The 17323-nt window shown below is 34.9% G+C and overlaps 1 protein-coding gene across 1 annotated transcript; it reads right to left on the bottom strand.

Moving 5' to 3' along the window:
- Window positions 1-4834: 4834 nt before the first annotated feature.
- Window positions 4835-7892, bottom strand: LOC123557172 (uncharacterized). The gene is made up of 2 exons (XM_045348471.2): window positions 7535-7892; window positions 4835-7091 (listed from the first exon to the last, which is right to left on the bottom strand). Exons 1-2 carry the CDS (start codon window positions 7887-7889, stop codon window positions 6568-6570), a joined length of 879 nt encoding a protein of 292 aa, XP_045204406.2. The 5' UTR covers window positions 7890-7892; the 3' UTR covers window positions 4835-6567.
- Between the last annotated feature and the right edge of the window lie 9431 nt (window positions 7893-17323).

Here is a 17323-nt window from a genome sequence, read left to right as displayed (position 1 = left end):
CGTAGCGCGAGATCAGGGAGGCGAAGCGCAAAAGTATCAAGTTCGCAGTTTCGCCATCGTGATTTTGCGCTTCCTGCCACGGTGGTCTTCTTGTTCTTCTTATTCCGCATACTACGTAACGCCTCGTGCATCACTAGTTTTAGCAACGCCCGAAGTGAGAGATCACGATGGCGAAGCGCGAAATCTCGAAATGTTCTTACTTTATGATATGTGCTTCGCCTATCACCTCTGCATGATCGCGGAGCACGAGATCATGATGACCAAGCGCAAAGTATTCTTAATCACGCACTTCGCTATTATGACCTAACGTTTCGCCATCATGATATCGCACGTACTTTGCGTATTGCCTTCGTTTGATGGAGTAGCTTTAAACGCGAGATCACAATAAGGAAACACAAAATCACGATGACGAAACGCGAGATCGAAATTGTTTTGGGTGAATTTATAAAATATTAGTAATCAGGTGCCCCTCCGTGCATTATTTCATAACGAGCGGGCACCTGGATAGAACCACCGACCTTCCGTAAGCCAGATTGATGGCTTCCTCACATGAATAATTCAACGCCCCGAATGAGGCGCGAACCCACATGGATGAGGGGCAAGTGATTTGAAGTCAGCGACCTTAACCACTCGGCCATGGAGGCCCCAAATTAGCATTTGTTTTAAACGCTATTTATTCTAAAACGTATTGTTTGAAGATAATATTATGCATATAAAAGTATCAAATTAGCATTTGTTTTAAACGTTATACTTTGTCTAAGACCTGAAAATAAGAAATCACTTATAACCTTTTACTAATAGATATTTTTGCCATTTACAGAAAAAGGTAAATTCGTTACCTTAGACGATAGCTTATCCTCTTTAATCCCTTTCTATGAGAGACAAGTATGATTTAAGCTGTACACAGTTCGATGGGTCCGGTAACATTTATGAAACAACGAACATTGCAGTACCCGACTATTTCCTGGCATCGCGCCAGTTGAATACTTATCAGACTGAAATTAGTTAGCGATATTCAAAGTTAAATGTAAAAGTCTAAGTTCGAATGCCGTAAGTCAAAAGTCATATGTTGCACAACATTCAACTTTTATTTCGAATGTCGTATGTCACTAAACGACATTCAAATTTAGTTGTTTTTTTTTTTGTTTGCAAAAGTTCTAATATCGTATGTCGAATGTCGTTTGTTGAACGACATTTAAATTTTTTCGAATGTTGTATATCGTGTGCTAACGATATTCAATTTCTATTGTCAAAGTTCGAATGTTGTATGTCCAATGTCGTTTTCTGCTCGACATTCAACTTTTTCTCAAATGTCGTACAGTATGTCGTATGTCGCGCACTAAACGACATTCAATTTTTTAAGTCAAATTTCGAATGTCGTATGTCGAATGTCGTTTACTGAACGATATTCAACTTTTTTCGAATGTCGTATGTCGCGCATTAAACGACATTCAAATTTCGCATGTCAAATTTCGAATGTCGTATGTCCAATGTCGTTTTTTGCACGATATTCAACTTCTTTTCGAATGTCGTTTGTCGAATGTCGCGCACTGAACGACGTTCAAATTTTGCATCTCAAAGTTCGAATGTCGTATGTCCAATGTCGTTTTTTGCACGATTTTCAACTTTCTTCGAATGTCGTATGTCGCGCACTGAACGACGTTCACATTATGCATCTCAAAGTTCGAATGTCGTATGCCCAATGTCGTTTTTTTGCTACATTTAACTTTTTTTTAGGAATGTCGTATGTCGTTTTTCGTCTACTGAACGACATTCAAATCTAGCATGTCAAAGTTCGAATGTCGTATGTCCAATGTCGTTTTTTTGCACGACATTCAACTTCTTTTCGAATGTCGTATGTCGAATGTCGCGCTGTGAACGACATATAAATTTGTTCGTCACCTTTCGAATGTCTTATGTCCAATGTCGTTTATTGCACGATATTCAACATTTTTTGAATGTCGTACGTCGTATGTCGCGCACTGAACGACGTCCGAATTTTGCATCTCAAAGTTTGAATGTTGTATGTCCAATGTCGTTTATTGAACGACATTCAAGTCTTTTCGAATATCGTATGTCGCGCACTGAACGACATTCAAATTTTGCATCTCAAAGTTTGAATGTCATATGTCGAATGTCGTTTTTCTACACGACATTCAACTTTTTTCGAATGTCGTATGTCGTTTTTCGCGCACTGAACGACATTCAAATTTTGCATGTCAAAGGTCGAATGTCGTATGTCCAATGTTTTTCTGCACGATATTCAACTTTTTCTCAAATGTCGTATGTCGTATGTCGCGCTCTGAATGACATTCAACTTTTGCATGTCGAAGTTCGAATGTCGTGTGTCCAATGTCGTTTATTGAATGAAATTCAACATTTTTCGAATGTCATATGTCGCGCACTAAACGACATTCATTTTCTTTGTCAAATTTCGAATGTCGTTTACTGCACGATATTCAACTTTTTTCGAATGTCGTATGTCGCGCACTGAACGACATTCAAATTTTTCTTGTCAAATTTCGAATGTCGTATGTCCTATGTCGCTTTTTGCACGACATTCAACTTCTTTTTGAATGTCGTATGTCGAATGTCGCGCACTGAACGACATTCAAATTGTTTCGTCACCGTTCGAACGTCTTATGTCTAATGTCGTTTATTGCACGATATTCAACTTTTTTCGAATGTCGTATGTCGTATGTCGCGCACTGAACGACGTTCAAATTTTGCATCTCAAAGTTCGAATGTCGTATGTCCAATGTCGTTTTTTGCACGATATTCAACTTTTTCTCAAATGTCGTACGTCGTATGTCGCGTAAAAAAATTGAATGTCGTTTGTCGTTTGTTTAGCCAACTTCACTGCTATTACTTTTTAGGTTCTGAGGTGCAGAATGAGATTTTTTTCAAAGTTTTGACGGATTTTCTATGTTATTGAAGCGGTTGAAATTCCAGAATGTTTTTGAAATAGATTGAAAGATAACTTGTGCAAAACAAATATGAAATGTATACACGTCATGGTGACTTTTTTAGGGATTATGAACAGATTACATGCACATTTTGATCTCATCTGAGCATTAAGTGCTCGTAGTGAGTTTTTAGGATCATCAGATGTTCGTCGTCCGTTCGTCTGTCAGTCATTTGTCGTCAGCATTAATTTTGATGAGCATCTTCTCCTGAACCACCAAACCAATTGTGACCAAAATCTTACAGGACTGTTTTTACTCGTTATTACCCTTTCAGCTTCCTGAAAGTCTAGATCATAAATGCTAAAGTTTTGTTTTAACGGCCTTAGATACATGTAGAACCCTTAACATTTAGCCTGCTGGCGGCAAGCGATTCTGCCTTTGTGACCAGTGCAGTCCAAAATCAGGCTGATCTTTATCTGCACTGTTCGCTATTATTATTACTGTTAACACTCCTTCGAATGATAAATGGTATTGCCTAAATTGAATGATGAAATTTAGCAGGGTAAAGGTTAAAAGTTCAAAGTTATTTGGTAAATACCGTAACCTGTTTGAACTGTAAGCAATCTTTAGTAAAACTTTAGAATGAACTGTCGTTAGGACTACGCTAAACTAAATCGCTTGATACATTAAAAAAATCTTAAAACACCGTATTTCAGAGATTTCGCGGCATTGTTTTAAATTTTTGATAACTGTTTATATTGCGAAAACAGCAGGTGATAGTTCTGAAATATTTGCATAAGGTTTTACATTTCACCATTAATTATATTTCCAAGGTTTGTTTAATTAAGCGAACTTGTTGGTAAGGCTCAATGGGAAGGGTAGTGTGTAGTATTTCTTTCTTAAATAGTATATGATGGCACCATTAACCGAGGGGAGGGGGTTTGAACCTCTATATGTAGCTCGTCTGGGCGTACCATGTGAATCTTTAAGCACTGGTATACGCAGTAGGGGTAAAATGACCTCAAGGGGAGGGGTGCGGTCATGACTGTTTGTTACAATAAGGCTGTTTTTATTATTATTGTCATTATTAGTATTGTTGTGATGATAATTATTATTTAATATTATTATAACATAACATAACATAATATATCATTTATTTGGCATTAAACACATATACATTTATAGCCAAACTATTTCAACAATGCATGGAGTAGAACATGTGATATTTTCAGAGAAAGTCCTAACATGAAGTATGTTTACAAAGTAAGACAAATATAATAAGAATACTTGTAGATAAAAAAGCATTTCAATAACAATGCAAACTATTTAAAGTAAAGCACAAAATAGAATCTATTACACATTATTTCGTTCCTTATTAGCAAAATAAAGGTACTTGGATAGATTATTAAGTGTCACCGAATTTTTTGAAGACATTAATGTTTCAAACTTATGAACTGTTGGCCAGTGGCAAAAATATGGTTTCAACAATTTCTTACGTAACGTATAATATTTTGGACAGACTAATAGAAAATGATATTCGTTTTCTACTACATTCATGTTGCAGTTTAAACACAGTCTGTCTTCTTATGTACAACGCTATTGTACGGAAGCCCAGGAGGGACATTTTAGTTACTTCTTATGACTTATTTGTTACTACTTATTTGTTATCAATTAATTGTTACTACTTATTTGTTACAACATATGAGAGGCAAAACGCGGTGAACTGCATCATAATGGAGAATAACCCTAGTGCAAAAGAGGTATGTATACGTAGATTTATCAGGCTTTAAATTTAGTCACGGTATTTCTGGACTATTAGCGCAGCATTTGATTTCCTGAATCTCAATAATTATAATGTGGTCAGCTGAGGCTCTACAGCGAGCGATAATGGGAGTTACATCGCTTTGATTTAACCAAAATTATATGGGTTTTTGTCACCAGGTAAATATAACTGTCTTGGTGGAGAGGAATAAGTATTAATAATGTTCAAACTGTCGACCTATAAATACATGGAATGGAAGACTGAATTAGTCTGATTCGTTGGCAGAAAAGTAATGGAAGTTCATGTTTTCATGAAGGTGGGGTGTCAAAATTTAGTTCATATTATATATTTTCTTCTTTTTCTTAACTTGGTGAAGTGTTTGATGTGATTCGAGTACTTTATTTATGAAGGGAATTGCATGGAAACTGGCAGTCTGTTCTTTTGAAGAGTGTTCTATAAAAGAATATCACAGTTTTGTTAATAAATGAACCCATTCTTGAATTATATTACTTTTAATACATTGGGGCAAGGAATAACTGATTTGTCTGTTCGGCAATTTAGGGAAAATTTATGATACGCTTTGGTAGTTAATGGGCCTCCCATACTGCACAATATTTTTTGGCTCATTCAAAGTACTGATAAGAGAGTTGAATCTGTTTGAAGATAACAATAGAGTTTTACATGTACATATTGTGTTATCTTAAAAGAATCATGATGAATAAAATGTTATTTAAATTGTACACCATGGTATAGTTCAATCTTTCACCTTCATTTTTGGTATGCTGCACATTATGGTTTTTTTTCTAAGAAATGTGGAGAAAAATTATTTTAAATCAGGTCACCCCTCCGCCTCTTGGAGTGTCCTTAACTTGCATTTCATTTGTAAACAACTTATTGATAATTCATATATAGATTTATAAAGTTTAAGTTCTAAATTATTGCATGAGGAAGTTTCGATGTTATGCCCTAGAAAGATTACCATTTAAAAATAGATTGTTAATATGTTTAAATCTATTTCGCTACTTTACTTTCCGAAAATTATTAAACCTGAATCAAATAGTAAAAACGTAAAATTGCGTTACATATAACAAATACATGTTTTCTCTTGAATACATGTGTACGGTGAGAAAAATGTTTTTAAGGTACAAGGCTGTTTATCTGAACTTTTATTGTCAGTAAGGCTAAAATTTGTTCGCTGTCATTTAAATGAATTTAAAGCATAATATCATATTTGTTTAGACGGAAAATCGATCACGCCTTTTATACCTCACAAGGTTTTGACTTATTATAGTTGATTATTACTTGAAAAGATTACCTGTGAGGTTATTGTAAAATATAAAATGAATATAATACGTTGCAATAATGGTATTTGTTAAATAATATTCAATTTTCTTGATAGTGGTATTACCCAAAGTTAATAAATTTCAAAGAACTTAATTCCAAATATTACCCGCGCCTTATATGTATATCTTGATTACAAAGTCGTTTTTTGAAATATCAAAATGTTCTAAAATACTTATTCTTAATACTTTTACAACTTTAATGACGAAACGTATGATCGTCAAACAATGGACGATGATTTCGTTCAAAAAGTCTTACCCGGTCATATTTTTTGCTTTCCAGTTTAAAATGACAATGTTTTTTTATCTAAAAATGAAAATACTGTCATAGTTAACTCGCCATGTAAATACTGTTTTTCAAGTGCCGTTACAATCCCGAGGTCTGAAATATAATCAGTACAGTATTAATACTACACTTTTGGTTGTTTTAAACGAAATAAACTCCATCCTTCATCTAAATTAACACACAAGAACGAATCATAGTTAATAAATTGTTTTGACATTAATCAAACTAACTACATGCAATCGGTTCTTCGTTTGCTATAGAACAAATAATCGTTTAACGCATTTCACCGTCATCACACAACTTTAGCCTCTGCAGTAAGAGTCGATTTTTCAGCTTTTCCGGTAGACTTGCATATAATTCTTTACATTCCTTAATAGGACAAGCTTGTGTACTAGCATCAGTTTCTTCGTGTTCATTTGTAATGAGCTGAGTTGAATTTATAGCCATACTTACTGGAGTTCCAAAAGAAAAACCAGTTGCCATTTGAGGAGCAGCACTAAATCCGAATGATTGCAAAGGTTGATTCACCTTTATCGAGCCGGTGAACACTTCGTGCCCAAATCTGGCGATTACTTGAGTGGCGTGAGTGACAAGCTCTTCAAAGCCACAAGCTTCGGCTTTTGTCAGTATATTCAAACAAGTTCTAGCATGCTTTGCCTTTTTCAAATTATCACTGGTTTTAAGAGCAGATTTAACTTCTGACGATAACCATGTCTTCATCACGTTCTGACATCGCTTTACAGATACATCAACTTGGTATTCCTCCGCGAAAGACACCACACGCAGAACATTGTCGTCTAAAAAGACAAAAAATCTAGAACATTTCCTAACTCAACCTGTTGAAATATTTAACCATCAATATTCTTCTTTGTTCGATCCTCTAAACATGAATCAAAGATAAGTGGTTAAAACGCCAAAATCATTATTTTTTTTATACACGCAAGCGAATGCTAAAACATGTTTGGGTTTTGTTTATGTTCTAGTGCACGCACAGGTACGAGAAGGCATACCTTTAAATGTATTCATGAGCGTGGATGAGATTTCAAGGTGTGATAATGATCTATATCAAATTAAAGCTACCTCATCTAGATATCTCCAGAGAGAGTGTCGATAAATAACTGAAGTTTTAATAACAACAGAAATAACTAAATAGCCACGCTATAGAGTAAGATATATTAATAACTATTTATCAGCAGGATGGCGGGTAAGAACATGACATATATATAAAATATACACTTACTGCCAATCGGCTTCTGTACACCGGGATGCAGACACAGCAGAAACTCCAGGACATCATCAAACACTTTCTCTTTCATAGCAACTTCCTTACTTTCCTTTTCTTTACAGTCATGTGTAAACATGGCCTTGAACACAGGAGATGCATAACAGAGGAAATTTTCCGATACATAAAGTTTATGTCCGTCATCGAAACTTAACACAACTTCGTCAGAGCATTCGCCACTATTCTTAAAAGGCAAGGCTGTCTCAGTCTTTAAATTATTAGTTAAAGGTTTCTCTCCATCGCTTAAATTGTTCTCGACTTCTTCCGGAAAAGAGAAATTCGTGTCAGTCCTTGAAGTATTAGAACTAAACATCCTTAAGAGAACAAGCTTTACTTACAATACAATCATGTAGATTATTTTCTGAAAATCAAAAAAAGCGGATTTCGTAAAATATCTAGAAACCGAAAGTACAGCGAATATTGAATGTTAAAAGTACACTTCAGTAAAATTATGAGATAAATTTAAATCTTAAGACAAAATATTGATAAATGCTGGTAGAGCATGCGGCGTACAGGTAGTCATTGATTTAGATATGTTTCGAAGTTAAAACGACCCGATTAGTTATAAAATCTTCTTAAAGGTAGTTCTGCACGTTTGATAAACTGAAAGTAATGGCGTGACGTCATTTATCCTGATAACTCGATATACGGAATGAAAATTATAAAGTTTTATGAATTAATGGCAACCCGTTAGTAAATTTATTAAAACGGCAACGTTACTACATGTATCTTAACATTTGGCGCTTTAAATAATTCTAAATAGTATCTTAAAATCAGCATGTAGTGTGCGGATTTCTTTAATCCTGGGCAAATATCTCAAAAATAAGCACATGGACTTATACATTTTATTCCACCATATTATAGACAATTTGTTTATTTACGGCTGTGAAAAGTTTCATTAAAATGTACATTGTAGAAAAGTTTCTATTAGCGGAAATGTTATCAAAACTGTGATTTTCTCATAGATTTTCCTTATGAAAACCTCTGTTAGGTCAAAAAAATTTCAAATTAGTCTAGCAACAAATCAAGCACACGAACCTATCTTTTTGCTTGCCGAATTTTCTATGTATATTCTGAAGTTTTGAAAAAGCAGGGTATAATAAAGTTCTACATTGTAGAAGATTTTTTTCAGAACGTGCAGAACTACCTTAATCCTGTTATGAACAATGAACGTGTTAAACATCAGAATAAGAAAGAAATAACTGTTATATATACCAACATCTGAACAGTTGTGTGTCATACATATGCTCTGCAAATTATATGTTTAATTTTATAAAGAAGACAATACAACGACAAGAACAACGCAAACATAACATAATGCACATATATGACATAAACATGGTAAAAGTTATTAAGTTCAAGCAGCACCACAAAAAGACATCTAGAACAAAAAAAAAAATTAATTTGATCCCAAGTTTCTCATTTTGCCCTTTCAAAAAATCCATAACAGTGTCTTCATTTATGCCGCCTGATCGACGTGAATGTGTAGCGTTGAAGTACAGACAGTTTAAACACGGCTACTTTCCCTCTCAAATTCTTCTGACAAAACAGAAGTAAAGTAAAGAACTGTATATCAAAATAAATTCAATATATGTATCTATGACGATAAAGGACGATAAATGAAAACAAAGTCATTTATTGGCAATAATTCTTCTCAAATTGAATAGATCGGAATCAAAGTAAAATTTACAGGTTAACTTGTGAATGAAATCACACAACGACAGATTAGTGGTGAATGAAATAATAATTTGGTATAAGTAGCCTTACTCTGCTTAGAATGATACAAGAACAGTAGTGCGTACCAAGAACAACTCAGCATCTCTATCAACGGCGAACAAATGCTACGAGCAAAGGGCCATTACTCGGCTATAAAACTACCCACACTACCATTGCTGGACATTTTGACAGTATAGCATTGCATAGCAAAATCAGCTCAATATCAGCAAGCATGGTGAGAACCTATGCGGAGGAAGAAGAGAAGTTACTAAATTTAAGGGCTATAACTCAAACATTAATTATTTGATTCGAGACAAATTAAGAAATTGTATAATGACACAACGGACGAAATCACAAAGACCTTCACAGCAGTCTTTAGTTAAGAACTAAGCCTTAACAGATCGTTTTCAAGTATCAGGGGATAGTTTGCGGATTGGATGTGTTTTGTAATCTTGTGTTTTAGGTGAGAACAATATTATCTTCAGTTCGAAACGGTAACATTTTCAGATGTAAGTGTGTTTATTAACTTTTACTCTTAACTAGAAGTCGAAATTTCGTTTGTTTAAGTGCAGTGTTTTACCTCATCATCTTCTATGAACCTCTATGGCTACCAAAGGTACCTGATTTGGTCCTGGACTTGCATATTTACGTCTATATATGGTTGTTAGTGAGCCAATATTTAGAATAACTTAAGTCGAAATTCGAGTAAGGAAGTAAGAATTCCGACTTTTTAACACAAAATATCTATATATCTCTCGAAAATTTGAGCCTCTCGTAATTTTGACTTCCTTACTCAAATTTCGACTTACGTAACTTGACATTTCAGCTTATTACCTACACTATATGAACGTAAATGAACAGTCCCTGGCTAAGATTGGATACCACTTAGGAAGCTTTAGAGGGTCATAGAAGATGACCGGGTGGTATGAACGCAAAAACGTCTGTATTGAATCAGATTTTCATTCCGTGTCTCCTTACCTATAAAGCTTCTGAGTCTCCGCCCTTTTCGTGGGGATAGTACCGATCTGCAGGGAGACATAGTTGGCATTTTCAATAATCCGCCCGTAAGGAGCTACGATTTTAAGGAGAATAGGGGAATATTGAAACACTGGCAGATAGACAATTGGCACATACATGTAATTGAAATGATGTTCGAAACAAAAACAAAATAGCCCCTGTCATTCATGATTTCTTGAGGGCATTACGTAATAATTAGTGTCATCACATTCATCTCCAGGAAATGTTTCTTGTAATTCTTTTTTATGGCATAATCAATCCCATCATCTGTCCGTTCTAAGATCATCACCAACGTTTCTTTCCTTTACAAAATAGTCATTTACATATTTGTTTGCAAATTACCTTCCTGTAAAACAGAAATACACTTTGCACTGTGCAAATGATCCTCATTCAACCTTTTCAATGAACTAGTTAACATGTCCTTTAAGTCGTGCATTTAGCCACAGAATAATATATAGATTAACTGATAAATTAAATAACAAAGTGTAAAATGCAGTACGTATTCTGAGTAAGAATCTCCTAGAAAAGTGTCTGTGGTATTAATTGAAAGAAGCCCTTCAATGCAAAGACATTGTTAAAAAATGGCGTAATTTGACTTCGGACATACCATTTTACTGGCTAAGTATCTAAACATCACACATATGAAACAGTTTGGACGGTGCATGTGAAAGTTTGCGAATAGGGATCCTTTCCCGGTCTGCAAAACTTCCTTAGCAGTTGAAATAAAATTGATTGTAGACAAACTAAGCTTGTGAAGTAATTAAGAAATGCATACACATATGAAAAACAACTTTAACCAAAATGGACAAAAAATTCAAATCTAAGGTCAGTTAAACGGAGATAACTTAAAGGTAAAAATTAGGGGTTGAAATTGTCTTTCACGTGAAATATATGTATGTGTTAACGATATTTTTCAAATAGATCCAGCTAGATTGAGAAAATCTGAGTTTTTGATGAAACTTTCCTAGTGATATATTAGATCAGTCTGTGTATATGATACAAACAAACATTTTTAATACATAGTTTAATACGTAGTTATATGTAGTTATATAAATGAATCCTTAAACATACTTGAAGTTATATGTTGTGTTTGCCTTTAAGTTATTCCTCCAAGATCATTGCCTCTGTCAACTGGTAGTTCGTAAAAATCTCGATCCCGTTACACGAAGTTTACTTATGACTAAGTTTGAACTAATGATATAACGTCGGAGTAAGCTGTGCGAAAAGCTGTTCTTACTAGGTCCTAATTTCAGGTGAAAATTCCTCATGACATGATGAAACTAAAGATAGCGAACGCCTACGTTTTGATACAGAGGTAACGACTTCATTCGACGCCGCCAGGAGGCGGTGTCGAGTATATGGGATACACTTTTATTTTGGACCCTGTAAAGATGGTAATGAATAGTTTCGGAATGATAAACTGAACGCAGTGAATAGTTTGTAAAAGGACCCACGATATTGCACAATAGATTTTAGTGAATAATTGGTTTTATGTTGCCCTTTTTGCATAATAAACCTGTTTATTTTTCATGGACCCATTTCAGTAAGGAGGTCGCGACGAGAACAGTATTTTAGTATTCTGTCGTGCGCTAGTTGTTTCCCTTTGTATTTTGGACGCAATTTGTAATGAAAAAAGCGTGAATTTCGTTTTGGACTTGCTACGTTTGCATGGCTATTTCAATCCACGTCACGTCAGCAATGGAACAACATAGACTTTCACTGAATTTATTTTGCATATCCGTCGTGAGAAGTTATCCACAACCTGAAGAAATATGATTGGTAGGCCTATAAAGATCTTCAGAATAAGTGTGTGGACAAAGCAGCTATCGTGGCCTTTGGAATGGTTACGGTCAAAGTGCATCTTCATTGACGGAAGCTTTAAGACACAAATGAATGGTGTACCGGGTGAGTCGTATTCTTTAATTTGATTCATTAAATTCAATTCAGTGATAGAAAGAATCTAAGTAATATTTTAAGAATGATCGAAAATGCGGTCATATTGTAGACAGTAGGTCAACGGCGTTGCTTAAAGAGGGAACTGTAGGCCAAGTGCTAAAAATTGTCCAATAGCGTCATATGCAGCTCTATATATGGACAGAGATATGTACCAAAAGTACTATAAGTTTGAGCGTGCACATAATGTCTGGTCTGCCAGGGCTGTTGAAAATGCTGTTTTCATGTTTAATTTGAACCACAAGTAATATTGTTTATATTGTAAATGCATTAAGCATTATTGTGAGGGTGTAAACATTAAAATAATATTATTTTCCATTCTTTAGCCCGTTTTTAATTTATTTTTATTTTACAAGTACAAGCACCAGGCGAGCTTAGTTTATAGCATATCAAACTGAAAAAAAATAATAATAAAAATAAAAGAACTATCGAAGTGTGAGGGGTCACAGGTTCAAGGCCCATATTGAGCACTGGCTGGTTAGGCCCTACGTAAGATAAGATTTTTAATTTTAATTATTAAGGTAATGTTATTTGTTCTCATTTTGAATCAATAAAAAAAAGGGGGAAAAATATGGGCAAATTATTAATGGGGCACTGTGTTGTTTTCCGTCCTTTAAGTTTCACAGTGGCGCTGTGGGCTAAAGCATTGAGCTATTGTACCTTTCATTGTACCTTTTGGTGTAATAACTGAAACGTAAGCATGAATGCTTGATTGCGGAATTATTTGTCCATTTGTGCTATTAGCTAACAAGAATTATATATACTGCCAACCAGTTGTTACGGCAGCATAAAAAATGTAATGATAAATATATAGGCTGATTATAAGCGTGTAAGCTTGCGTAAGCAGGGATATAAATAAGCAGGGGCCCAGTAGCCCTTGGCCCCTAGATATTTGGCTGGGCCCCTAAATTGTTGGATAAAATGCCCATATACCCAATGTTTAACATTTAGTTTGGACAGTCTGGGCCCTAAATGAAAATAGCTAGTTTATATCCCTGGTTTGGCAGATAATATGCCTGCAGCCACGTCTTCATAATCTGTGCAGCTATGTACTTTTGTTGTGGGGGCACAAGTACATGCTTTATATTGGTTTAAGGGGTAAAATAAAAAATAAAAAAAATAAAAGTAAAACCCCTTAACTGTTAGAGACAGCCTTGACTATAAAAAAAAATGTCGGCTGAAGTGTCGTCTCTGTCGGCTTCCCTTAACTGACCTGCGCTTTTATACTTCGAGGTAAAATGTGCTTCTCATCGGCCGTCCCCAAGCGTCGAGAGTTGCAAAAAAGAAAGTAAAATAAAATAAAAAAAAATGTCTTTGCTAAACCTCTAACAACCAGGGTCCCACCAAAGAGGACCCCCTTGAAGCGTATCCGTCTGTTTGGCCAGTGCAGGTCTGTGTTTGGGAATAACTGTATGCACAGTACAAGCGTACTGTATCCTTTTGTCCTTTGAACAAGTAGGTTTTAGTTAAAATAGCAAAATTCGTACAAGTAAATTTTGTCTATAGCTAATTTGAGTTCCGCATATAAGGGCATGGCAGTTTTGATTCCTGTTTAGTTGGTATTTTTTGCATGATTCGGGCATAATATGTTGTCTTGACCTGTCCAGTAAGCGTTCAAGTGCATTGTCATAAATAGTCTTTAATGTTCAGCTCTTTCATTAATTTTCGTGCTTATTTAGGGAAAATACCTCCAGGTCAGCATTAAAAATTAAATTTATAAAAAGAAATAGTCGTTGTTATAAGGTATCAGAAATGATATGAGTGACTACACTTTCATGATATGCATGTCTGACAGTTAGACTGAATTTTCTAGCCACCTTACAGGTCCTTTTCTCTTCGTGAGTTTTGTTTTCCGAGGAGTATCACATATTAGACTAATACCATAATCTTACATCCGTTGTGCTGCTGTTTAATTCATATTTTTTCAGCGGCATTGGCCAAATTATTGTCATCACAGATTCCATCGATTGGCACAACGGTTCACAAATTTCTTACTGTTGCCATGTTTCCAGTGATTGCCGATATGGATTGTATACCTGTTGTGATGGACATCCGAAAAAAATCTAGATGAGCATTCAATTAACAGGATGATTTGTATCTGTAGCCATCTATTGTAGTGAAACATCTCTATTTCAGAAAAGGCAAGTATCTTATATACATGTTTATATACATATAAACAAATCACAATAACTGTCTAGGACGGATCGCCCCCGATACATACATTTTATTTATTTAGCTGATTAATGAAACATTATCATGACAATTTTTCTAACCATATTAAGGGGCTTGCCTCCGCGAGGACACCAAAATGCTTTAATTTTGCAGAATTGTATAGTATTATGAGAAACATAAGCGTATGTTTAATATCTACTTTGAAATGCTTATAGAATATTAAAGAAATGAAATTATACCCTTTTTTCTTACATCACTTTTAAATTGCTCTACTGTCGTTTATGTTTATATGTTTATTTCTCAGTATGTTTAACATGCTTAACAAATGTTCCACAGATGCGGCTACATTATCAAATAATGAAAGTACATTCTCGTGTTTAAAAAAAAAAATCTTGAAGGGTGTCACTTTAAGACAGACGCTTACATTTATACACTGGTGGAATTCGACCATTTTGTTGAAATGTGTTAGGTCCATGTTTTGGAGAAGAAATTTTAAACATCATCGAATCATAGAAAGTAATGATTGTTTTACACGAAAATTTAATGTAGCATATAAAACATTTTTCATTCTGTAAATCCATCGTCAATTTACTCATATATATATTTATGTATTGGGTTTCGAAAGGGCCTGCATGAAGGGGTCATACTTTTGTCAGTTCAGCGCCTTTGAAACCTCAGCATTGTTATTTAAAAAAATGTTACATGTCTTCCTTTGTTGCATTTGCAACAATGTACGAAAGCTTAATATTTACATATCTAGGTTAAAAGTCGTTTTTGACTATTGTTTAATTTTATTTATGTACAAATGGCATTATTTTTGTAGGGGGACAAATCTTTTAGAATATTTAAGTATCCAATTCTACAGGACAGAACGGTAAAAAAAATGTGTTTGACAGATGGGTTGTTTATAAAGATGTTGATCGTTCACTAAAAATGTCTATGGTTTTCGGATATACTGCTAAACCTTACACAAATTTTCTACTTTGATATGATAAAAGTAACACTTGGTTTTAACCTTGGGGCAATTATTATTTTATTCAGCAGTTTCATTTATTCATAATGCATATATACGTATGTAAAAATAATAATTTTAGTGACCCTTCAACACACATAAGTGCATTTCAGGTATGGCACTAGGCAAGGTGATTAATAATAAAAGACGGAAAATAATGATTCAAATCGAATTGGTTCTTTGATAATGTTTACTGCTAACAGTTTTTCCCCCTTTTGCAGCCATCGCTGGGGATGATTGTTCTTTCGATTGATTCAAATATTATCTTATTTATTTAATGTATTCTGTTTGTACCTTTGCAGTGTCGCTGGGGCAAATGAAATTAGGTTATTTTCAATATACATCTTTAGCTGTTTGTATAGTATGTGCATTTTAAACATTATCTCACCTTGCCAGTTGCCATGAGAAATCTCGCGGCCTTTTCCCACTAAACTGTGTTGTAGTTTTCATTTATACTGATATTTTAGTTGTAGTGGGTGTGACAGACGTGTAAAGAGGTCGCGACGAGAACAGTATTTTAGTATTCAGTCGTGCGCTTGTTGTTTCCCTTTGTATTTTGGACGCAATTTGTAATGAAAAAAGCGTGAATTTCGTTTTTGGACTTGCTACGTTTGCATGGCTATTTCAATCCACGTCAGCAATGGAACAACATAGACTTTCACTGAATTTATCCCACCCGCCCATGCCCATATTTATTGATATTGTTTATAACTTTATTGTGAATCAGAAATCTTTGCTGCTTCTGTTCATCTGTTTTTCAGGTTCCTGCATAGAAGATCTGTTTTAGATCATAGAATACGCCATAAGGGAACAGGAAAATAGCAGAAAGTGGTATTCCCACAAACAACACACACAGCTATGAAGTGACTGATTTGGTCATGTAATAAAGTTTACGATCATTCTTTGAGAGGATGTATCAATAAAGTTTACGATCATTCTTCGAGAGGATGTATCAAAATAATGACATGGAATTTGTGAGATTATTGCTATGAGAACCACTTTAGAAATGAAATGGAATACCCATACGGTCATGCACTTTAGTGTTAGTGCTGTTAGTAAATGTTGTTCGTAAATGTTCTGTTGAACACTAGAAACTCAAACTGATAGATGTATAAATATATATGTTAACGTTATTATTTGTCGCGTCATTATAACGTTTTCATAGAATATTGATTCTAATTTGAAAATGCACTGTGGGAGTAGAAGAGTACCAAGGCCATATGTATTAATTTCAAAGTAATCGTATTACTCGGAAGTTATATTTTAATTCAGAATGGTATCAAGTAAATTGAATAGTCATGTTTTTGTTAGTGTCCTGTGTAGTGCAGGAAATAGCTTATTAGCCTTGGTAATGGTACGCCACTTTGAAAAGCTGTCGACCACCGATCATGGTTTATATTTGTTCGAGGAAAATGTCATGAGTCTTACCAGTGTTAGCAGAAGCCTTGTCATAGTTTGTCGGCGTATAAGTCTCAATTATGGGTCTGCACCTGTGTTTTAATGAATGCGTAGTACAATCTCTCGGCTGAAATTGGCTAGAAGCCACTAAATAATTCGGTCGAGGACTGAGGGCCAAGGCATTGTAGAATACTGTTTAAATATGAGTTCATTATAACTAATTAAAACCAAAAAGGCATTCCAGCATAGTCGGGTCTGCTGTCTAAGTCACTGTGTCATTACCTGACGTCGAAGGTGGACCTCAAGTTGTGTTATTACATGACGTCATAGGTTGAAGGCAGTAGGATTAGGTAGTCTGGAGACTCGACGTGATCAGTTTTCAGTTACTTTGCTCAATGGCTGGTCTGCTATCGACATCTGGGTCACATGTTTTGCTCGCCCACACGATACATGAATTTTTCATTTGACTGCACATGCCT

This window comes from Mercenaria mercenaria, chromosome 5 (assembly GCF_021730395.1).
Source record: "Mercenaria mercenaria strain notata chromosome 5, MADL_Memer_1, whole genome shotgun sequence".
NCBI lineage: Eukaryota > Metazoa > Mollusca > Bivalvia > Venerida > Veneridae > Mercenaria > Mercenaria mercenaria.
The sequence above is the reverse complement of the archived record's forward strand: the minus strand, read 5'-3'. Positions and strand labels throughout refer to the sequence as shown.

What these genes read in the sequence shown, in the direction of transcription:
- LOC123557172 (XM_045348471.2), bottom strand. Translation starts at nt 7,889, where the DNA reads ATGTTTAGTTCTAATACTTCAAGGACTGACACGAATTTCTCTTTTCCG. An exon ending in TGTACAGAAGCCGATTGGCA is followed by an intron (nt 7,092 to 7,534) that starts GTAAGTGTATAT and finishes TTGTCTTTTTAG; the next exon opens with ACGACAATGTTCTGCGTGTG.